The sequence below is a fragment of the Paroedura picta genome, chromosome 4 (assembly GCF_049243985.1).
Source record: "Paroedura picta isolate Pp20150507F chromosome 4, Ppicta_v3.0, whole genome shotgun sequence".
In the NCBI taxonomy this organism is placed as follows: domain Eukaryota; kingdom Metazoa; phylum Chordata; class Lepidosauria; order Squamata; family Gekkonidae; genus Paroedura; species Paroedura picta.
In genome coordinates this window covers 69,223,297-69,247,795 of record NC_135372.1, presented here as the reverse complement: position 1 = coordinate 69,247,795, position 24,499 = coordinate 69,223,297, and the positions used below count along the sequence as shown (strand labels likewise).

The 24,499-nt window shown below is 41.9% G+C and overlaps 1 protein-coding gene across 6 annotated transcripts in view; it reads right to left on the bottom strand.

Moving 5' to 3' along the window:
- The window catches only part of SLC44A5 (solute carrier family 44 member 5), a 223,836-nt gene that overhangs the window by 27,264 nt on the left and 172,073 nt on the right, over positions 1-24,499 (bottom strand). For all 6 annotated transcript variants that reach the window (XM_077333307.1, XM_077333305.1, XM_077333309.1 and 3 more), the window contains 7 exons: positions 23,230-23,290; positions 18,876-18,999; positions 14,623-14,706; positions 14,054-14,166; positions 12,285-12,416; positions 6,441-6,540; positions 774-866 (listed from right to left, as the gene is read on the bottom strand). In XM_077333307.1, the coding sequence (XP_077189422.1) occupies positions 774-866; positions 6,441-6,540; positions 12,285-12,416; positions 14,054-14,166; positions 14,623-14,706; positions 18,876-18,999; positions 23,230-23,290 (707 nt within the window). The remainder of the gene's footprint in view (positions 1-773; positions 867-6,440; positions 6,541-12,284; positions 12,417-14,053; positions 14,167-14,622; positions 14,707-18,875; positions 19,000-23,229; positions 23,291-24,499) is intronic.

Genomic DNA, 24,499 nt, shown 5'->3' with positions numbered 1-24,499 from the left:
TGCCTGCAAGCAATTCACCAGGAGATTAAAATATTGCCAACCTTTGCTTAAATAACAAGTTTGGCTTCATAGTTAACATGGAAGAAGAAACAATATGATTTAATGATCTCCGTTGGATGCCGCAGAAGATGATACTGGGCAGGCCAATAAAAAAGTTTTTTTACATTTGGATATAAGCTCACTAGATGATAAACACTAGTCACTAGTTGGTTCCATCAAAGTGATCATCTAGAGATGCATCTCTAGATGATCACTTTGATGGAACAAGCTAGCAGCTGGTATTTATCATCTGGGGAGCTTATATCTTCATGCAAAAACTTTTGGCAATAAAAAATAGAAGTTTCCCTATAGGTTGTATACTCAATTCATCAGTAAGACAATATAATTAGGTCTTACCCAGACATTCAGTGAGAGAGTTAGGAAGTCGATGAAGAACTGAATGTGTTTTAATAGTAATGAGTGCACTGCAAGCTCTTAAGATGTGAATGGAACGTGAATCTTGCAGGGATATTTTAGTGTTATCTCCACAAGCCATACAATATTAACACTGATTCCTTTTCACATTGTCACAGAAAAGGACACAAACACTAAAAACAGCAGCAAAGCCAGAACCTCTTGAGGCACTTAGGATTTTCTTTCCCCTCTTCTCATGTACTTTAGCTTCCAGAGAAGCATGCTGGGATCTTGATGCTCTTCTGGCTCAATACTAAAACACTGAACTAAGTACATGAGACATCTGAGGTGCATTTACTTTTTAACTGAAAGAAGGATACACAGCAGTCACTGCCCAGTAAGAAATACATATTGCAATAAGAATGAAGGTAATGATTGGGTAGAATAATGTAGACATGATATAGCCAATGGCCCTAAAAAGAAATATAAAATTGTAAGGAATACAGATTACAAATGCAGAATTTTAATTTGTATGCTTCTTTTACCTGTGAGTCCTTTTCACTTTCTTGTGTGCCTTACTTTATAGTCTTTCACTGTTTCTTCTTTACTACTTTTTCCTTCATAGGGATGCCAGTCCCCAGATGGAACTGGGGATCCCTTGAAATTATAGCTGTTCTCCAGGCAATTCCCCTGGAGAAAATGGCTGCTTTGGAAGGTGGACTCTATAGCATTATGGAGGTCCTTCCCTACTTAAAACCCCACTTACTCCTGGCTTCACCCCCAAAGTCGCCAGGTATTTCCCAAATAAGAGCTTGCAACCCTATCTTATGATTTTCATATTATTTCTCCCTTTAACTTTCTGTTGCACTCTGTTGTTAATGCTGTTTCCATTAATAATATCTTCCCTTTTATCTTTTATAATGTATTTATCATTTTTATGCATTTAAACTGAGGTGTGTATATTTTTCTAGTCTATGGCTTTAATCCATCGAACTTTAATAATCTTAAAATAAAATAGGAGTCCTTAAAGGCTGTTTACTAAAAGCTATTTACTTACCTTCCTACTAGGAATCATCCTTTTAAAGTCTACAATTGTTACTGCCTTTCTCAGACACTGTGCTAAGAACCAGGGATCTTCAATGAGCAAGCAGGTGTTCTACTACTGTTACTCTGACTGTGACATTCCCCCCCCCCCCCGGTATCTAGCCAGTATCGTTCTACATATAGTTTAAATCCATTACTGCAGGTCCTATTTTCTGCTGCCAATAGGAACCTTTTCTGGCCCTCCACTAAGTGACAATGCTTTCAAATACTTAAAGAGAGCAATCATGTCCCCTCTCAACCTCCTCTTCTCTAGGCTGAACATTCCCATGTCCCTCAGCCTTTCCTCATACAGTTTGGTCCCCAGGGCCCGAATCATTCTAGTTGCTCTACTCTGAACCCTCTCAATTTTGTTCATGTACTTTTTGAAGTGAGGCCTCCAGAACTGAACAGAGTATGCCAGGTGGGGTCTGACCAAAGTAACATTTTGGCATGGCCTTTAGAAATAAAAGGACTGTTTTCTACATATAATTTCGCTCTTCATTAGTTTAAAAGATCCATCACTGAACTCTAGTGGAAATTAAGCACTGCATGATAGAAAGCTGGTCAGACTGTAACAGTTCCACCTGGGCAATGTATATCTTAAGCTAGAAGCACCTTATGAGGTATTGAAGAAAAGTAGCACCTTATGCTACTTAATCACCATAAATCAGTGGTTTCCAGGAGTTAATGATAGGCCTGTTGGTTGATAGTGAAGTCATGGACAGTTTATTCCAACACACTGCTTGTTAGCTGTTCTAGTAATAGCTTGCAAGTGCTTTACTGCTAATATAAATTGTCGTTTTATTAAAAAGTACTTAGATTGAACTAGGAAAAATCATTTAACTCTTAGTCATTAGCAACTTATTTTTCAAGATCTTGACTATAGGGTGCAGTCTACTGTATCTCATAATAATTATGTGCAGCATTTCTTTTCATGCATTATGCATAAATATCAGAAAGTGTCACCCTCAAGTGACCTTTGATTGTAGCTGCAGAACTATAGGGCATTACAAAGAAATTTGTCAATTTTCAGATCTGTTTGGTACCTATTTGAATTCTGACATCATATTATAAATAGTTGTTCTATATTGTGATGAAAAGAGAAAAATTATAGAGCAAAGCCTATGCTTCAACAAATAATGCTAATCTCCATGTTTATTGCTTTAATAAAAAGGAACCGTTACATATTTAAATTGAAGAGCTCTTTTTATTTCGTAAGAATCCGTTCTATTTTGATTGTTGTGGCTTAAGGGGAATAGATGTGAACTACAAAGAACATTAACAAAGGAAAGGCTCATATTCATATTCTAGCATTTTTAAGATGAAGCTGTTAACGGTGTAATGGTGTTTCTAACAATAAATGCAAGAAATCTTTATGCTTGGTTAATCATGCACAGGCTGCTGCTGGAACAAAATATCTGTTCTAGTTTATAATAAAGAGCAGCCATGAATTAGAAGTGGCCACCAGTTGACAAAGCAGAGGGATCAGCACAGAAAGAAGATACGACGGCGGCTGGGCCTGGCTGTATGTGCGCCCAGCTGGGCGGGCCCACAGCAGTGTGGAGGATGAGGCCTGGGTGCCTTATATAAGGCACCACGTGAGGGAGTCATCCTCTCCTCTGTGTTCGCTGCCTGACAGGAAGTGATACTAAACCAAGTAGAATAGCTAACAAATTCTATAAAATGAAAAAGTCCTCCCTCAGACCTCTTCCACATGGAGGACTCAGCCAGTCATTATGATGCCCTGTCCTCTGGGTTTTTGCCTCGGGATAGCTGTCCCTATCTTTTCCCACATCTCCATGCCACACTGTGGAGCCACGGGAGAGCAGAAGGTTGTATTTTTTTTTATTTTTTAGAAATAGTTATTGCTTTATTATGTAATAACTCTTTCTAAAAAAATTTAAAATGGGGGGAGGAGCGAGGCATCGCAGAGAGACTTGCAAGCACCTACCAACCATCCCACACCACAGAGGGTGGGGGAAGTTTATTTATTTATTTATTTATTTTTATTTACTAGGGGCAAAGCCCGTTGTATCCAAGAATACAACGGGCGCTAGAGCTTGGCAGTGGGAAGAGGAGTTGTCCAGTCTGTAAAAGCTTGGGGTTGAATGTGTGTGTTGTTTGGGAGGTTGTGGGGGCATGGTGGCAAATGAGGGTATGGGTGTGGAGATATGGGTGTCAAGAACCTGTGGTGTGGAATGTTCGTTGAGTGTGGGAGAGGACTGACCTTTGGGAATTGTGGCATAGTGGTTACAGATGAGCTTTCCAGAGCCATGTCCTCAGATATGTGAAGGGAAAATCAGACTGGAGACTCTTCTTAGGGGAAGATTATATGGCAACCAATTCCTCCCAGTTCTGCGTCATTTCCCTTCTTGTGTGAATTAGGCCACATTCACCGAAATGCCCCTTTGCTCTAATACACATAGGGTAGTCACAGTACACAGGTATCCACCCTGTTCCTTCTTTTCCATTTTTTCACTGTTGATAAAATGTTATGTCCCCACATGCTCTTTCATGGTTGCTCCTTAGAAGAACGGATTTTTGTACCCTTTTGCTTACTACCCAAAGGAGTCTCAAAGCGGTTTACAAACACCTTTTCCATTAGTCTCTCCACAATAGTCAACCTGTGAGGTATGTGAGGCTGTGACAGTCTGAGAGAACTGGGAATGGGCCACAGTGACCCAGCAGGCCTCAGGTGTCTCAAAGCATTTTCCAATCGTCTTCCTTTTCTCTCCCCATAGCAGACTCCCGATGAGGGAGGTGGGGCAGCGAGCCTCACAGGGAAGCTGGCAACCCTAAGAGGAAGACTCTCTGTGCACAGCAGTCTTGACCTTAGTAAGGTTTTTTATACTGTTTTTTTTATTTGCCAGGCAAAGATTATTTGTTCTCTATTTACAGTTTCAGGCTGTAAATATTTATTTAGATCTTCCTGCACTTTCCAGACTCACAGGACTGATGCTGGTCTGCCTGTCTGCGCCCCAGAATACAAACAGTTGCTGGTAAGGGCTGGCCATAGCCCATAGCCCAGGAGGGACACACCTGCACCACTCCCTCCCAACTGCAGGCAAAAATGGCTCCTTTGAAGGCTGGATTCTGAGGCATTGTACGATTTTGAAGTCCCACCTCCAGGAATATTTCCATCCCAGGGGTAGCCAACCTCCAGGTGGGGCCTGGAGAGCTCCTGGAATTACAGCTCACCTGCAGAGTATAAAGATCAGCTCCTCAGGCAGAAAGGGCTACTTTGGACAGGGTTGTGGTAGAGAAGAAACATTTAAGCCTTCCCCCACAGGTTGTTGTTGAATTGAAAGACTTGAGGCCTACTGCACAGGGTTGTTGTGCAGATGAAGCAGGAGACAAAAGAGCCAATTTCTTCTGCAGAATAATGCTGTGCAGTGATCTCAAATCTGCAGAGAGTGGTGAAGAAGAAAGAAACATGGCTTGGCTGTGTCCTACCCCCGGCCAGGGCCGTATTTTAAGTGAGAAGGGGCTTTTCTGTGGCCTCCCTGTCAGCCGTTTGGCAGGAGAAATCCCCTCCCGAAGGAATGCCTACCCCTATGCCCTGAGGCTCCCCTGCATTGCTCTTGGAAAGGCCTCCTTCCCTCAGTCAGGGCCTGTCAGAGGCTCCTTCGCAGCAGGCCTGAAGGGGGGAGGGGGAGCACTCTGCAGCCTCCTGCCAGCTCTGTCAGGGTTCTGAGGCAAAGTTACAGTTGGACATGACAGTTAGGACAGCCTTGGGGCAAAAAGGGCTGGCACAGCCTCCATTCTCATCCCCCTTGGCAGCCCTGCTGACCTCCACTCCCTGCGGTGGTCAGGAGCAGACTGGCAGCCAGACTGGGCTGGGTGAATGGAATTTTGGTCTGTCTTGGTGAGGGGCCAATTGGAAGGCGCTTCGCGCGCCTCCCCATTGGCCACTTGGCCCTTGAGTGGCACTTGGAGGGGCGAATCAGGAGCCGCTTCGAGGCTCCTGATTCACCCCTCTGAGTTTTTATCACGGACAGAGCCCGCCCTAACTCCTCCCCAATAGCCCTTAGGGCTTTATTTAACCTCAGGAGCGGTTAAAGATATTTTAATACCACCCTTACCTACGGCTTGTGGGGAGTTGTGGGGAGGATGATGGAAGTGATGTTCAAGGGGTGGGAGCAAGGACAGAGAAAGTACACCTGGGGAGGGTCTGAGTTTTCACACTTCTCCATGGCCCAGTCCCAGCTCACACCCTGTTGTACTGCTGCAAAGAATGGGATATGTATTGCTCCACATTCCTTTGCTGTGGGGCAACTGTGGGTTGACCAGCACTGGGCCCATTCCATGTGGAACAGGGATTTAAAACTGCACGTAAGCTAATGGTGATTGGGGCCTAATCCACTATGTGGAAGCAACTCTGAAAAGGAGTGGTATTAGCTGCTTTTCTCCTTTGTGGCACGCAAGGCAGCTTACAACTTACTAAAATAATTGTAAAAACCAACCAACAATCTAGCCACAGCATTCTGCATTACCTGCAGCTTCTGAAAACTATTCATGGACAACCCTCACAACAGTATCCAGTTTCATCTGCACAACAACCTTCTCTGGTAGGCCTCAAATGTTCAGAGAGTGATGGAGAAGACACACACATGGCTTGGCTGTGTCTTTCATCCAGCAGCGGGGCCAGCCATAGCAGTATTTCAAGTAGGAAGGGCTTTTCTGTGGCCTCCGTATCAGGCAACCTTTAGGCAGAAGGAGAAAGTGTGCCCTCTCGAAAGGAATGCACATGCATACTCACAGACTCCCCTGCGTTGCTCTTGGGAAAGTGTCCCTTGCATCAGTCAGGAGATGTTAGAAGCTTCCTTCACAGCAGCACTAAAGGGAAGGGGGTGGCAGAATCCTGAGCAAGAGCAGTAATTGGCCCTGAGTTGGGGAGATTCTTTCAAACCTTCAGCATTTTGTCACTGTGTACGGTCACGATTTTATGTCTATAGATTACTTACCTACTACCTTCCTTCAACAGTGCAATAGCTATCCGGATTCGATTTCTCAGAAATATTAACATCAGTATAATGACAACTTCCACGATACAAAGCAATATCACTGAAATAGAAAACATAAAATGTGTCACATATACAACAGGTCAGCACATCATCTCTGTAAGTTGACTTCAGTGCTACCTTTTACAAACTCCTACCAAATATAGCCTAGCCTAAAACTACAATGAGGATGCACATCCACCCTTTTCCTGGATGTAGTTCTCATGTCATAAGCCTTTGAGAGAACAGGCTGCCAGCAAAATATGCATTTTCTCTGTATGATTATGCTACTGTGTGATTTATAAGTCTGATACTTGCAAAGCATTACAGCATGCAAGAGTTTGAAAAGAAAATCGTTTGTCTTAAAACAAAGCAATTAAATACAGTGCTTTGTTTTAAATGCCATTTAGGCTTAATGTGTTTCATTTGAAGAAATGTCTCTTCATGATTAGATAATCATTACTCAGTGGTTGCCTTTTGCGGCTATTTTAGTTTATGGTATCTGAAGAAGATAAATGGGACTGACGTTTTAAAAGAAGTGTCTAACTCTGACCTCCATTATGCCTGTGTCACTCAAAAATAATTATGGGATAAACAAGAGCGTTATTTGACACTAAAAGCAAGCTGAGATCAGAGACGAGTTTAATGTCTGTTCTGTGAAAACAGGAAGTAGAAAACGGGAAATATGATTGTACAACAAATCATTTTAAGGGTGTTCATAGCTATATGGCCCTAGTAACTGAAAAGTTCAGAAGATTTTATCATTAAATTCTTACCAGTATGTCTACATGTTCCTGGTTCTGTTTACATTGGCTCTACCCCATTAATTGCTACAAAATGTCCCTCTAATTCACTTAGCTTCTAAAATTCTTCTAGAGGAAACTGAATTTGCAGTGAAAAATTTCACACTGAAATAATGAGTAATGGTTTCATGAAGCCAAAATCAGTTTTCACTGTGGATAATCAATGACTGAACAGAGTTTGATGCTTCACTATCCAGATCCATGACAGAATAAGGTACAAAAGCAGAACATTGCACAATGGGGACAGTAATTCTGTGGAAAATTCTTTATGCAAATTGCTTCCATGTGGCAATTTATTTTGCTTCAGAAACAAACAGCCTCCAAATATTAATGTTCCTATTTTCACTGGAAGTTGCATGATTTGAGGGTATTTTTAAAGACTCAGGAAAGATTAATATAAATGGTAACCTCCTAACTTCACACTTAAATTGTGAAAATATAACTATGATATACTTCGGAGAGAAGTAAAAAAGAAAAATATTAAGAATATACTGCTCTTATTGAACATTTTTATTTTAACTATAAAAATTTATTTTGGAGTTACATTTATCCTGGCAGAAAATGCAAAACAAAATTCTTTATCACAGTCTAAGTAAAGTTTTAAATACTGCCAGGTCTAAAAGTTATGAATCTAACACCATACCTTAATTCAACCTTTCTCAACTTTTTTTACCACTGAGAAATCCCTGAAAGATTCTTCAGGCTTTGAGAAACCCCAGAAGAGGTGCAATCATGCAGAATAGGGTTGGGAAGCACAGGCACATACACACCCACTGGGACCCCTCCCCTTCCAGGCCCATCATTGGCCATTTTGGGAGGGAGACGGGGTCGACATGACTATACATACTCATACCACCCAATAAATTTTTAACATATATAAATGTTTAACATATATATAATAGTTAATATTCAAGAAACCCTTCCAGGGCTGTCAAGAAACCTTAGGGTTTCCTACAACCCTGGTTGAGAAAGTCTGCTTTCTTCTTCAGTCCAAATTGAGACCAGAAAAAGGTCCTAATTAAGTCTGGTTTCTCTCTCTTTCAAGATCTTTCCAGATGTACACATGGAGTTGTGTGTTAAGAAAAAAAATAAAACTTATTTTTCAAACATATTGAGAGGGCAAATAACACTACTTTTGGTCATTTCACATTGGGAAAATGAGAAATCCTATTAAACTAGTCTGCCAATTCAAATCTGGTCCCATTATATTTTCCCTTGTGCTTTACGCTCAGCGGGGGAGAATCTCCTAATCGTTCCTGGCCCTAGAGAAGCGCGCCTGGCCTCGACCAGAGCCAAGGCCTTTTCGGTCCTGGCCCCTACCTGGTGGAACGAGCTCCCCGGTGAGCTGCGGGCCCTGCGGGATTTACCAGCTTTCCGCAGGGCCTGCAAGACGGAGCTCTTCCGCCAGGTTTTTGGTTGAGGCCGGGGTCAGCGAATGAGGGCCAACATTCCCACCCCCCCGGACCTAGTAAGTTAGATCTCTTCCCCACCCTCCCTGCAGCTCTAATAGCAGGGGTGGGAATAATGAGAGCTTCCGCCATGTTGGGATTGTTTTTAAAGTCTTTTAATGGGTATTTTAATGGGGATAGGACTGTTGTGACCCGCCACAAGCCTATGGGGAGTGGCGGGAAATAAATCTAAATAATAATAATAATAATAATAATAATAATAATAATAATATATTTAAAATTACTGCTAAGAACTCTCAACATGGAATTTCCAGTACATGTCTTATGATTCCCTTTAGGATCTCTGAAAAATTACACATTTCCTATATAGAATTTCCCTTGTGCTTATTTGAAAGGCCTGATTTGCTGAATCCACCACACAGTGGAATAGATTATCTGTAATTATCACATAGGACTGTCATGTGCATGCAGCTGACATACTTTTTCCTACGTGGAAATGCTTGATTTATAGGAAGGTATTAACATTTGAAAGAGCCTCTTGTGGCGCAGAGTGGTAAGGCAGCCGTCTGAAAGCTTTGCCCATGAGGCTGGGAGTTCAATCCCAGCAGCCGGCTCAAGGTTGACTCAGCCTTCCATCGTTCCGAGGTTGGTAAAATGAGTACCCAGATTGCCGGGGGGTAAATAGTAATGACTGGGGAAGGCACTGGCAAACCACCCTGTATTGAGTCTGCCATGAAAACGCTAGAGGGCATCACCCCAAGGGTCAGACATGACCCGGTGCTTGCACAGGGGATACCTTTACCTTTATTAACATTTGAAGTGGCCTTCCAACATAGAATCATAGAATCATAGAGTTGGAAGGGGCCATACAGGCCATCTAGTCCAACCCCCTGCTCAACGCAGGATTAGCCCTAAGCATCCTAAAGCATCCAAGAAAAGTGTGTATCCAACCTTTGCTTGAAGACTGCCAGTGAGGGGGAGCTCACCACCTCCTTAGGCAGCCTGTTCCACTGCTGAACTACTCTGACTGAGAAAAACTTTTTCCTGATATCTAGCCTATATCGTTGTACTTGAAGTTTAAACCCATTACTGCGTGTCCTTTCCTCTGCAGCCAGCAGAAACAGCATCCTGCCCTCCTCCAAGTGACAACCTTTCAAATACTTAAAGAGGGCTATCATGTCCCCTCTCAACCTCCTTTTCTCCAGGCTGAACATTCCCAAGTCCCTCAACCTATCTTCATAGGGCTTGGTCCCTTGGCCCCAGATCATCTTCGTCGCTCTCCTCTGTACCCTTTCAATTTTATCTACATCCTTCTTGAAGTGAGGCCTCCAGAACTGCACACAGTACTCCAGGTGTGGTCTGACCAGTGCCGTATACAATGGGACTATGACATCTTGTGATTTTGATGTGATGGCTCTGTTGATACAGCCCAAAATGGCATTTGCCTTTTTTACCGCTGCATCACACTGCCTGCTCATGTTTAGTTTACAATCCACAAGTACCCCAAGGTCTCGTTCACACACAGTGCTACCTAGAAGCGTATCCCCCATCCAGTAGGCATGCTTTTCATTTTTCTGACCCAGATGCAGAACTTTACACTTATCTTTATTAAACTGCATCTTGTTCTCATTTGCCCATTTTTCCATTGTGTTCAGATCTCGTTGAACTCTGTCTCTATCTTCCGGAGTATTTGCCAGTCCTCCCAATTTGGTGTCATCTGCAAACTTGATGAGTAGTCCCTCCACCCCTTCATCTAGATCATTAATAAATATGTTAAAAAGTACCGGGCCGAGCACCGAACCCTGAGGTACCCCGCTACTCACCTCTCTCCAGTCTGATGAAACACCATTGACAACAACTCTTTGAGTGCGGTTCTCTAACCAATTCCCTATCCACCTAACGATCTGAAAATCCAGATTGCAGTCCTTCAACTTATCCATCAGAACATCATGGGGAACCTTGTCAAAAGCTTTACTAAAATCCAAGTAAATGACATCAACCAAATTTCCCCGATCCAGCAAACCTGTTACTTGGTCAAAAAAGGAAACTAGGTTGGTCTGGCAGGACCTGTTGGAGACAAATCCATGCTGACTTCCTTGGATCACCAAATTGTCCTCCAGATGTTTGCAGATCGCTCCCTTTAATATCTGCTCCATTATCTTCCCCACAACAGAGGTCAGACTCACTGGTCTGTAGTTTCCCGGGTCATCCTTCCTCCCTTTTTTGAAGATTGGAATAACGTTTGCTCTTTTCCAGTCCTCCGGGACATCTCCAGTCCTTAAAGAGGTTCCGAAGATGATGGACAAGGGCTGTGCAAGTTCTCTGGAAAGTTCTTTGAGTACTCTCGGGTGCATTTCATCTGGACCAGGGGATTTGAACTCATCCAGTGCAGCTAAATACCTCTCGACCACCTCTCTATCCATGTTAACCTGCCACCCAGACACTATCCTTTGGCTACAGCCATCTCTAGATGTGCCTAAACACTTTGACCTGTGGGAAAAAACAGATGTAAAATAGGCACTAAGCCTTTCTGCTTTCTCTGCATCTTTCGTTAGAGTTTGTCCATCCGCACCCAACAGCGGGCCTATTGCCTCCTTTACTTTACGTTTGCTCCTCACGTAACTGAAAAATCTTTTCTTGTTACAATGGGCTTCCCTGGCCAATCTTAGCTCACTCTCAGCTTTGGCCTTTCTGATGATTGATCTACAGTGCCTAGTAACCTGTAGGTACTCTTCTTTAGAGCTCTGTCCTTCCCTCCATTTCCTGAACATTTTCCTTTTCTTTCTTAGTTCCTCTTGAAGTTCTCTGTTCATCCAAATAGGTTTCTTAGAGCTCCTGCAGTGTTTTCGTATTTCTGGAATAGTCATTGATTGAGCATGCAATAGCTCTTGTTTGAGTAGCGCCCACCCTTCACATGGTCCCTTCCCTTCCAGCATTCTCGTCCATGGTATGACACTCATCATGTCTCTGAGTTTATTAAAGTTTGCCCTACGAAAATCCAACATCCGCGTCTGGCTACAAGCTTCCTTGGCTCCCAATCTCAAAAGGAATTATATGAGGACATGGTCACTTCCCCCTAGGGTCCCCACCTCCTTCACCTCATCCACCAACTCTTGCCTGTTGGTCAGTATTAAGTCCAGTATGGCTGAACCTCTTGTGGGTTCATCTACCATTTGATAAATGAAATTGTCAGCCAGGCAGGTCAGAAACTTGCATGACTGAGGACGCTTCGCAGAGTTTGTTTCCCAGCACACATCTGGGAAATTGAAGTCACCCATGATGACAAGGTCCTGCCGTTTGGATATTTTCTCAAGCTGCTCACAAAGTGCAGCATCCACATCCTCTCGTTGGTCAGGCGGTCGGTAGCAGACACCAACCACCACACTGTTTGTTTTCCCCTCGCTTATTTTCACCCAGATGCTTTCTACTGTAGATATACTCTCCTTCACAACAACAACATAACCCCCTATAAATCTTATTATGGTAAAGACACTAACAAAAATGCATTTCTACGATCCAATTTCTGATCACTAGAGTATATTTACAAAAATATAAAGTGGTTCTCAAAACATGGGCTTCTCACAAAATTCACTTACTAAATGCTAACCATGTTTGCCTCAGTTGCAGATACACTCTGAAGTCTGTCTGGAATCCAATATCATAGATGGTAAGATCAGAGCCAGGTATGCCATGGAGGCGGTGATATTCCCAATAGCAATGCCAGATACCTTTTGAGGGGGAAAAACAAGAAGTTACAGATCAGAATTGCACAGGAACAGGAACTATCTAAATCACTCTCTAATGAACAGAAGGTCAATCTATTGCATATCCCTACCCAATACAGTTCAAAACAGTGATCCTAAAAAAGGTATTGTAATGTTTCCCACCCCAGATTTCTTAGGTTGCTCTTACTCCAGTCTTGTGCAACCAGCCCATAAGCAGCAAGTGGGACCCTGCCCTGCCCATAAGCCAGGGAGAATCTTTACTCCAAGGGAAATCCAAACTTCACAGTAGAATCCTTTGATCCTTTGATGCTTCCCAAGTATTCTTCAAGAGCTTTGTGGAGACCTTTCCTCCTGAAACTATCTCTTGGTTTATAAAAAATTATTTTGGAGATTGATGCCAAAAGGGCTATTCAGTAATGGTATGGGGGTAAGGCTTGCAGGTAATCTCTTACCTTTATCCAGGCTGTCTCTTTATCTCTTAAACAAGTACAAGCTTTATCGTACTACAAGATCTCTAGCGATCATACAGACTACAGAAAATATGGTGTGGATGCTAATAAATAAAAATGAAAACAGAGTTCTAGCACCTGTCATTTGCTCTTCCCTCATATTTGAAATATGCAAATATGCGTGTGTGTAAAGCAGATACTCTCCAGATGCGTGCACTCACACACAAAAGAAAAACTCCTTCTTAGTTCTCCCCACCCTCACCACACATACTCATGTGAAGAAAGTCCTAGCCCATATGAATGCAGCAGCCAATAATCAGGTGCTAGCATATCATAAGGATTTCTTATTTTTCCTGCCCATTGTGAAAGTATAACAGTCCAGGAGAAATGAGGGTTTTCAAGCTCAACTGTCTCCATAAACACTGGTCCCTCTCTGTAAATGTTATCCCTGTCTAAGTTGAAACTCCTTCCTCCTGTACTCATCCATGACAGATGTGCTTTGCAAAAGGATACTTAATTCCAGTCAAGAACAAGAGCCAAGCTACAAACCACAAGGGAAAACAACCAAACCAAACCCCTGTAGCATTTCCTGTAATCTTATCTGAGTTTAACTGCTTCCCACCATGACCTGTCAATTCACAAGAAAAATAAAATTTCATCCACTGACACTCCCACATTCAAATGTTGACAATCTGAACCTCATGCAATCTAGCATCCTGCATTGTTTATTGTGGTTCCTTCAGTCTCAGTGGATGGCAAAAAAGAAAAAAAAAGAGAATAGAAAAGAAAAGAACCCCAGGTTTACAGCCATTTAAAATTAACAGTTGACTTGGTCTGCTGGTCAGCTGCCAGGTTTTAATTGCTGGTAGCCATTTAACCCATTGGTTTAGCTTCTCCCCCTATTAAAGGGGGAAACAAAATTGAAGGTTTCAATAGCTAACCCAGAACTGGCAAACCAAACCAGCCATAAATTTGGTAAATGTTCAGAGGAGGCACCCTTCCCAAACATTGGTTTGTGGACTCAAAAGCAGCCCCATTTGGGTCTGAATTTTGGTTCATGAAAATGGCTCAGTAGGAACATGAATATATATATAGGGTGAGAGCATTACTAGCTTGTTCATTATCAGTATTGGAAGGAATCATATTTTTCCTTGTATAAATTAACCTAACAAACCAATTTCTGACACTTACCATATCCTATAATCCCAATCACACCAAAGATGAAAATCCAAAAGAGTACTCCTGCTGTGAATCTCAGAAGAACAAGGAAGACTAAGCTGACAATCATTGCAATAAACAGACCTCTGGAAAACAAAGATACAGAGGTTTAAATGTAATTCCACCTCTAATTTTCCCATTTAAAATGAAAAAGTAATTACTGAGAAAAACATTTTTTCTGATAAAAGGTGAGCCTCAATGTTTTAGCTATCTGGCAGCATTATTTTAGTCTTATTATTATTCTTGGTTGTTAAAGGCCGAAGTGCTTATATTCAAACATAAAACAATGGATCAATAGCTACTCATAAGGATGCTCAATATTGACAGGGCCTGTACCCTAAAGACACTCTGTTTTCAGTAGTAGGCATGCTCTCTATCTCCTAAAATTTTACCATGGAATTCCACCTACTCTCCCTCATTCCTAGTACTACACAAGTCATGTATGAGAGCCATAGTAAATACCATTTATGTGCATTGCTGGGTGTCTTATATCACTGCAACTTCACATATAAGAGGGATGAATATTCGGAATAAGAACTTACATTAAAATCCAATACCAAGAACTGGCATAGTCTTCAAAAATTTTCATTCCAACTGATCTTGCATCAAGAACATTATTGATGCCACTTTAAAAAGACAAAGGGGAAAATGTTAGTTTATGTTGAACTTGCTGAGGTAATTCGTCTGGAGAAAGGGGAATCAAATCTCCCCTTAGGGTTTCCTTGCTTTATTTAATGCTCAACTATGAAGTGATTACTCTCATTGGTTAACTATATGGGGGTGAAGTTTGTAACAAATGGGGGTGAAGTTGGGAAGCAGTTTATATACTAAAACATTCCCACACAAGGTCCTTACCCTGTTAAATACTTCATTTTCTATTAAATAAACTTTTGTTGTTCATCTCCATCCGTGTCTTTTCTGTCTAGCCAAATTTCTGTGAAAAAGTGATATCTAGCCATCTCGTAAATCATTGCTGCCTTGCTGTAGTAAATTCTGGAATAAGAGCCCATTAGGGAGCACATAGTTTATACACTACCAACCCTTTAATCAAAGCTTGTATCCACCCCCCTTTACCTGATTGTGAGCAGCTGGGGTTTAAATAATCTCTAGGAGAGGCCAAAGTGGGAAATTGGACATTCTCCAGGACAGTGGGTAGTTGAATCACAATCTCCCCACTCATCACAGCTGCCAAAATAAAAGTGGTGATAGTGGTGGGATTTGGTCCTGATTGGCAGCAAAATGGATGAAGCAGGTTTTTAAAAAGCACCACATAGACCGTTTACGCACCGAGAACTTCACTGCCCCAGCTCCCATGCAGGAGCGCAGATTGGGGCGGATGAAGCGCACTAGACCAAATGTTCCCCCATGTGGGTGCAGGAAGAGGTGGAGCAACCTGCCACGACTAAAACTCCAGCCTGCAGCCCGGCATGAAATCTCCAGTGCGTAAATGGTCATAGACAGGACAATATTCTGGCATAAAATTAAATTTTTAAATTATGATTAAGGACTTCATTTTACTGGGAATTCCTTTGTGGTATGAAAGTCTTTGAGGAAAAATTTATCTCAGAAGTGAAAAGAATATTTATTTATTTATTATATTTATTATATTTACTAGCTTCAAAGCCCGTTCCTGAGAACAGGCCTTGAAAGGGCCCCCTCATGTGGCCCCCAGCCAGGCAGCTTAAGGTGGTTTTGGGCTGCAGCTCGCAGCCAAGGCAAGTGGGGTGGGTGGGGGTTGGGCAGCTCATTAGCAGGGTTGAGACAGAGCTCTTTAGCAGGCAATCAGCAGGTCAGGAGGCCCTCATTAGCAAGCCCTCCACTATGACCCTTTGCCCAGGGCCCTCTCACCTGCTGCTGGCTGCAGACACTGAGGCATCTGAGAGCAAAGAGGCTAGAGTCCAGAGCCGCAGGGCAGGAGCCGCAGGGGCAAGACCAATCAGGGCAAAGCTGGCTGCACCCTGATTGGCCCTATTCCAACTTGGACAGCCGGACACATCCCACCCCCTAGGCTGTTTCAGAAATATATAGAGAAACAACAATGGATATGGATATACCGCCCTCTCTGGAGGTTCAGGGCGGTTTACATAAAACGTATAAACAAGAAACAATCCATAACATATAAATAACCCTAACATTAATACTACTAACTGATAATTGTAACAGTGCAAACACGTCCAGGAGCAGAGCGCATTGATGGAATTCTGGGAGGGAGGGGGCAAGGGCCCTTCAGATGTTGTTGGTTATGACTGGTCTCAACCAAATGCCTAGCGGAAGAGCTCCCTTTTGTAGGCCCTGCAGAACTGCTTTAGACATTCTAAGGTAAAAGTGTAGCCAGGATAACTACAAACAGGTAAAGGTAGAGTAGCATGGAAATTTTGTAACAGGAAATTTTGACTTCACTTTCAGAGGATAAAGTATAGTATAAAGTACAGAGAAAGGTAAAGAAATGGAAAATTGGAGACTTAAAGAAAGAAGTGAGCAGAGACAATATGACTGATTCCACATGGAGGTATAAAACTTGTGTTGCTTCCTGCTTGCAAATGCATAATTGGAAGCTGAGCATGTGCTAGCTTCCTGACAGGAGACCTCTTCCGTGTTTTCCCGCCACCTTGTTGTGGTTTTTTGCCTCCCAATGAGGTGGCAAGTAAGAACAACCAGCACTTCTCCTGCTCCTTGACTTGTCATTGACCGCAAGCCACCTATCCCATAACAGCAGTTGTTTTGGGGAATCAAAGTCCCGAGGCTTGAACGCTATGGGGAAATGCCACAACATCAAAACATTTATTTTTAAAAACTAACGTTTCCGTCACTGGATCATGCCACAATAATGAAACATTCCCCCTTACATCTCTTTTCAGGATTCTCATAAGGGTCTCTTTATTTTCAGGTACATTTTTGATAAGCTGGCCATGATAACAGGACCCCAATTGTGTGTTCACACTAACAATGTAAAACACAGAGCACAGAAACCAAGCCATTACTACTACTACTACTACGATTTATTGCCGGCTGCTATCAGACAGGCCATCTCACTGCGGGTTACAAAAAAACATCCCACAAAATTGCATAAAAATCCTTAATCCCCCAACAAAACAAGTATCCTGGTGGAAAAACTCTCCCCTCCCACTCAGCTGACAATTTCCTCTCCCTGTGCCCCAGGAACAAATTATGGATGCTGACTCCACTACAGATGGTCTAATCTTGAGGGACCCATCTGATCTCCCACACCCTGACCTCAACCAAAGACCTTACAGGACCTGTGGAACACAGAAAGTTCTTGCAGGGCACTCAGCTCTTCTGGAAGATCATTCCACCAGTTTGGGGCCAGCACAAAAATCTTCATCACATACACACCCCATTCCCCATTCATGCTCAACTGCCAGAAAACATACACAGGAACGTGTTTTGGCTGCCCGATTCCCAAAATTACCAAGCACAATGAGGAGAACATTTTAATTTTATGGCGGGCACATAGTTTTGAGGTCCAGTAGCAATGCAGACTGTGTCATAAAAAATGCAGACTGTGCCATAAAAAAAACAGTCTAGAAATGGAGAGGGGAGGATGGGTGAGAGGGCAGACAAAGTGCTACAGAGACTGTCGTGCATTTCTCCACCCAAGCTTGCCCCTGTTTGCTCCCCAGACTGCAGCATGACAAGAAGTGGCAAATCATGATTTTGTGATTTCCCTCATCTCGAAGCAAATCTGTGGGAAACTCGCAAGCAATGAGGGGCTGTCTAGAGGCAGATCCCTCATGCAGAATCAGTCTATGAGTTAGAGATGGTTAAAATACAAAAAGATAAAGAATTAGAGCAATAAGACAAGGAGTTGAAGCAGGCAGAAATGTAATTAAAGACTCAGAGAGAAAGTGAAGCTGAGGCACAGAATATCTAATTAGAAAAAAGTGCACTGAGCTAGGGGTGCCAGAAGAGTGCCATGATGGTTCCAGAATAAATTGAATAAATTCTCTAAATTTCATGAAGGCAGTAAAGTAGTAACTTTTAAAATTAATTTTGGACATGTGATGATCTTGAAATTAGCAATGATGACTGCATGTAATAGAAGAAGGAGAAGAAGGAGAAGAAGGAGAAGAAGAAGAAGAAGAAGAAGAAGAAGAAGAAGAAAGTTGGTTCTTATATGTCGCTTTTCTCTACCTGAAAGAGTTTCAAAGCGGCTTATAATCACCTTCCCATTCCTCTCCCCACAACAGGCACCATGTGAGGTGGGTGAGGCTGAGAGAGCCCTGATATTACTGCTCAGTCAGAACAGCTTTATCAGTGCTGTGGCAAGCCCAAGGTCACCCAGCTGGCTGCATGTGGTGGAGTGCTGAATTGAACCTGGCTCACCAGATTAGAAGTCTGCACTCTTAACCACTACACCAAGCTGGCTTGGACCTCAGTTTTTGGAGAATTTGAGTAATTCTGAATAGATGAAGCAACAGATTATGATATCTTCAGAATTTAGCAGGAAAAGAGTTCAGACAAATATAAAACAGAGTGGATGAAACTTATTCTTAATTTGCCTGTGAACTGGAACATGTTTTGTGCAGGTGGACTGAACTAAATGGAACAGAATCCAAAAACTGACCACTCTTATTGGCTTGGAACAGTTTTACAAGGCAGTACTATGATAATCAGAAAAGAATTAAAGACTGGTATTCTAGGTATAGGAGCAAATGTGTTTTGGGTTTGAGAGGAGCTAGCTAAAAGTATAGTCAATCCATCCCAATGCACTATTCTGCATTAAGTAACACAAATTATGTGTCAAATCAAAAATTACAGAAACAAATACACATACTTTGCAGCTTCCCTGAGATCAGTTACATTTCTTGTTTTTCCTCTTCCATCAATGAAAGTAGTTCGATTGGCCACGGTCAGAACACCGTTTTTAGTGGAAAAATCAGGAAAACATCTCTTAAGAACTGTTAAAAGAAACAATTATATATAATGAGCCTTGATTTCATTTTGATTATATTTCAACAATGAAATTTGTCCTGCAAACCCATTATTGTAATCAGTTCAACAGTTTAATGTTTCCACAGGATTCTCTTAGGTGGTTCCATGTTACAAACGTTTTGCGCTGTTCAGTCATTCTTCTGCATCCAGTTGTATGTGGAATTACAGTGGAGAAACTCAAACAATGATAAATATTAAGCCATTGAAATCATTTGTTTTCTCAATTTTCCTGTCCACACAGTGGATTGTTCTGTTCTGACCCCATCCACTATTCACCAATACCAGTGGAGCTAACCCTTCATGATCTTTTCTCTTCCAGAAAAGTTAACCAGTTTGTGTTACTACATCATAGCATCTTACTCTATTATGTAGCAAAGCCACCAAGGTATTAAGACATTATGTAGCAATGCCGCAAGGGAAAGCTCAGCTTTCAGAGGCACTAATCCTCTGTATCCCAGAACCAAGAAGTAATATCAAGGGAAAGCTTCAGCCCCTATGCCAGCCTTTCTCAACTTTTTAACCATTGAGAATCCCCTGAAATATTCTTAAGGCTTCAAGAAACTCCAGAAGTGGTGCAATCATGCAGAATATGGTTGGGAAGCCTAGCTGTGTGCATGCCCCTCCCCTTCAATCCCTTCCAGGCCCATCATTGGCCATTTTGGGAGGGGGCTGGTGGGTTGATATGACCATATAGGGTCATGTCCCCTGATAAACATTTAATTCCACCCCAAATGTAAAAAAAAAAACTCCCACTCATTCAGGAATAGTGGTGGTAGTGGTGGTAGTTTCAAACAGCACACAACAGCGATTCAGAAACACAACGGACATCTGAAACCAGAAGAAAGGAATTTTCAAAAAAAAAAAAAAGTTCAGCCAAACTTTGCAGACAGGTCACAAGTTGCTTTGTTTGAAAATATAAATAAAATCCTTTAGCAGCCAGAATGGTTGTGTTTGAAATAAAGCAAAGATTAAAAAATTAAACAAATGAAAAAAAAATCCATTAGCAAGTGGCAGCTAAAATGGATTACAGAGGCTGTTTGAAAGGGGCCTATGATTTTTTGTGGGGAACTGCTTTTTAAGGCACAGCAGGGCCTTGATTTTGCTCAGGTAAGGGATGAGGATATACTTTCTGCATCTCTCCTATACTATTTTCCTGAACTGAAATGATGTGGGGGCATTATTTACTTGGTTCTGGAGCTGCTCATGTACAGAATACTAAACAAAATTGGGTTCCATGGTTCTTTTAGGGGAGGTTCCCCCCAACTCCAGGGCATACTTTGAGCACCACACTCAAAAAGGTTGTTGTTATTAATACTATTCAATTTCTAGACCATCTCTCTTGCATTAGGATTGAGGGAGTTTGCAACATATTAAATTACACAGATACTTTATTAATTACATATTAAAATTCTAAAAATTAAACACTAAGAATAAATCCTTTAGCAGCCAGAATGGTTGCCATTATGTCCAGCTTGAGCCTTGCTTGCAATGTGTTTCAAAGCAGAATTTTTTGCAAAACCTGTTTCCCTTGGGTTTCATCAAAATTTCATTCAACCCTAATTAAAGCTCTAATCTCTCCTTATATCTTCTTCTTAGAAATCATGCACTGAGAAAATGTGCTAATTTTAATGCCATTATAATGTCAATAGCTGAACTGATTGGAAGTAATGGTTAACAGGCTAGTAAGGTGCAATGAACACAATGGATTGACCAGAATAGTAGGGAAAGACCATCCACAATACAGAAATTGTGCTATTCTTCCACAATAAATAATTAATAAATAAATCTGTCCTGGAGAAATCAGTAATGTAATGGTGAAAAAAGAGAGAGCTTTGAATATCTGCTATCTGGCCTTAACCCCACTGATCACTCATATTTCAGCCTTCTTGCAACATATGTGTCACCCGAGAACACAAAGGTCCATTCTGCATGACTTTAATGTAGCAGAAGATTTGCAAATTGTAAACGCTACTAATTTGCAGTTCCACAAGACGTCGCACACAATCTGCAACACTCCTGCAACAGTCCCGCGAAAAGCGATTCGTTGTAGCGCTTGTAGGGAAATCGGGAAAAGTGGATTCACCCTCCAAAAAGCACTACACTCTTGCGAACAATCTGCAACACTAGCGAAAAAGACCTGTGCGGTTCCAACTAAGTCCCTCCCCCTGGCTCTCTCCTCCGAACTTCCATTTTTTCCCCTTGGAGCGAGTGGAAAGCAACGAACCAGCGAGCCTTCATTCACCCAGCAAGGCTTCTCCAGCTACAGTCCCTCCACAGAAGTACTTTAAAGGTCCCCTAAGTCCCCAAGCACAACACAGCCCCGTTTGCAAGTTCCCTTTATTTTCGCCCAAAAATCGCGCCCGTGCAAGGGGGGGGGTTTCACTCGGGGGAGCGTGGTAACGATGACTTGCCAGCTCACACACCAGCTATATGGGTCTCTATGTTAGGAAGAATCAAGGCATATTCGTTGCAACGTATGTTTTTCTTTTTTTTTAAACTGTGCTTAAAGGGAAAGTGGCTTTTCCGGAGCATGATAACAATCACCCATTGGCTGTTCGTTTGATTGACGGCCAGGGGCGGAACCAAGCACAGAAAAAATCGCTTCCTTTCTAGCGATTTTTGCGAGACCAGAAACCTGTGGGAAACGAATGAAACGCTACTGGATTCTACCACAAAGGCAGGTATGCGTAATACCGAGATTGTACTTTTTAAAATAGCGTTTCCGCTTTGTGGAACCAATTGGCAACACTGTGCGGCAACATTGTCCTTGTGCGGAAACACCCAAAATATTCTATCTGAAATTAAATAGAGTTACATACATTTAGGAATGGTTTTATTTCCATTTAACCATTCCTACTTGTATGGGAGGGTCCTGTTGATCACTATGATCAGTCTAGTAATGCAATTTTAAAAGCTACAGTATAATGCCGCTACATTTTTATCTCCCCTTCTGATTTGCACAGCAAATCACAGCATTTAAAATCACTATATTCGCTGGAAAAGGCAAAAAGCTGAAGGCAGCAGGACAAGACGAAGACCCAACATGAGATGGATTGATTCCATCAGTCTACCTGTCAATAGATTGACGACTCTCAGTTTGCAAGACCTGAAAATATCCCCTGCAGGGCTCTATGCTTGGCGGGGGAGAATCTCCTGATCATTCCTGGCCGTAGAGAAGCGTGCCTGGCCTCGACCAGGGCCAGGGCCTTTTCGGTCCTGGCCCCTACCTGGTGGAATGAGCTCCCGGGTGAGCTACGGGCCCTGCAGGATTTACCAGCTTTCCGCAGGACCTGCAAGACGGAGCTCTTCCGCCAGGTTTTTGGTTGAGGCCGGGCTCAGCATTGAGTGCCAGCATTCCCCCCCCCCCCCCCCGGACCTAGTAAGTTAGATCTCTTCCCCACCCTCCCTGCCGCTCTGATAGCAGGGGGTAGGAATGATGAGAGCTTCCGCCATGTTAGGATTGTTTTTAAAGCCTTTTAATAGGTATTTTAATGGGGATAAGACTATTGTGACCCGCCACGAGCCTATGGGGAGTGGTGGGAAATAAATCTAATTAATAATAATAATAATAATAATAATAATAATAATAATAATAATAATAATAATAATAATAATAATAATAATAATAATAATATGCCTGTTAAAATAGGACATTTTGGAAGACATTAATTCATAGGATGTGCTACTTCACACCAACACCACTATCCACTTGAATTAATTCATAGGGTAGCTGGAAGTTAGAAGCAACTTGATGGCACTTAACACACAGCATAAAGTACAGAGAGAGTAAAACAAAATAAATGGATAACCACCCTCATTGCACTAGCTTGAAGGAAATGTGGTTATATTTAAAACTTAGTGAAACCTAACACACATTAAATGAAGTGTGGGGGATTGTTAAGTGACTAATTCATGTATAGTTTCAGTTATATGCAAACCATTCTGAGCCTTTGAGGAGGGAGGTATATAAATATGAATGAATGAATGAATGAATGAATGAATGAATGAATGAATGAATGAATGATTGCTTTACAATGCATGCAAAACCTTGCTTGGATTTTGGCTGTAAATTTGCTTGGTCTTAGAAACTCTAATATTGCCCTGATCTTTTATCCAAGTGGCAGTATGTTAACTTTCTAGATGTCTAAGCTTCACAAGACTCATTGGAGAGTGATGTCTGCAGCACAAATACTCACAAGGCCGACTTGGAATGATCATGGAAGGACAATCTTCATCACGCATCACTTGGGCCACAGACTGGAAAACAAAGGAAAAACAGAAGCTTAAATATTCCAAGTATACTATTTATATTATGAAATAAAATACTGAGAACACATTTTGTTTTTTAAAAAATCTATGAAATTATTCAATGATGCCTAAGTGAGGCAGCTAAATTAGAAATATGACTGATGCATGTCTCTCCAGTATCCTATGAACAATGAAAACAGAACAGCAGGCCTCAGACATGTCTTTCGAACAGAGCACCCTTTAGCAGATGGGTTTGCCTGCATCTCTGATAAAAGAAAATTACCTTTTAACGCAATTAGAATAATTAACTTAAGGCTGTAATCAGAACTCAGCAAGGGGTTTTAGTATGGTAAGAATATTAAAGCAGGCTTGAATTTTTTAAAAGCCCACATATATAAATTGCTTCAAACCTGTTAATGTGATGGCAAGGTAATTAATTCCTATGATTAACACCCATTTCCCAGCCATATTCTGGAACTAAACAATAGCAAATGACTTCCTACCTGAACCATTTGTAAAATCAGTTGCTTACTAAATAAGATATGAAATAAGATATATTTATATTACCCTAAGCTCTTCTAAAAATTGGGCTAATGAATTCCAAGGCTACATGAGGAATAAAATTGCTTCCAAACAAGGCTCTTAATGGCTTGCCAAACTTCCTTAGTATGTCCTAGGCTCTTGGTTACACCTGTGATACTGAATCTCAGTTTTTAAAAAGGGTGATCTTAAGAGTGGGAAAAAAGTAGAGGCAGGATGGGGTAACCGCCATTTTCTGCTCAAAAACACACTCCAACTACTCTAGTTGTGATATTACAGATATGTTTTCCTTTTAAAGTTTGGCCGTATCTCCTTAAATACTAATTGCAATCCTAAGATTATACCTGAGCAAGATTATATTTAGGATTGCTCCCTAGCATTCCCATTGCACAGAGGTATCAGTTTAGGCCAGACAGGTACACTAATTTGTTGACTGGGCAAGACAATTTATTATTTGCCTTTTTGTGGGGCTTTGGCAGGGCTTCTGGGACTCCTGCCCCTTCTGCTAGCTCAACTGTGCCCTCATTGGATGCTGTGGGTTTCCAGTGCCTCCTCTGCTCTTTCCTCTTGCTCTCATCAGTTTGGTTCTTCTGTTCATTCTCCCTCCTCACTCCTCCTTGCTTCCTACTTCATTCTACCTCACCTTCTGCCTTTGCTCTCCTTGCTTCTCACTCCATC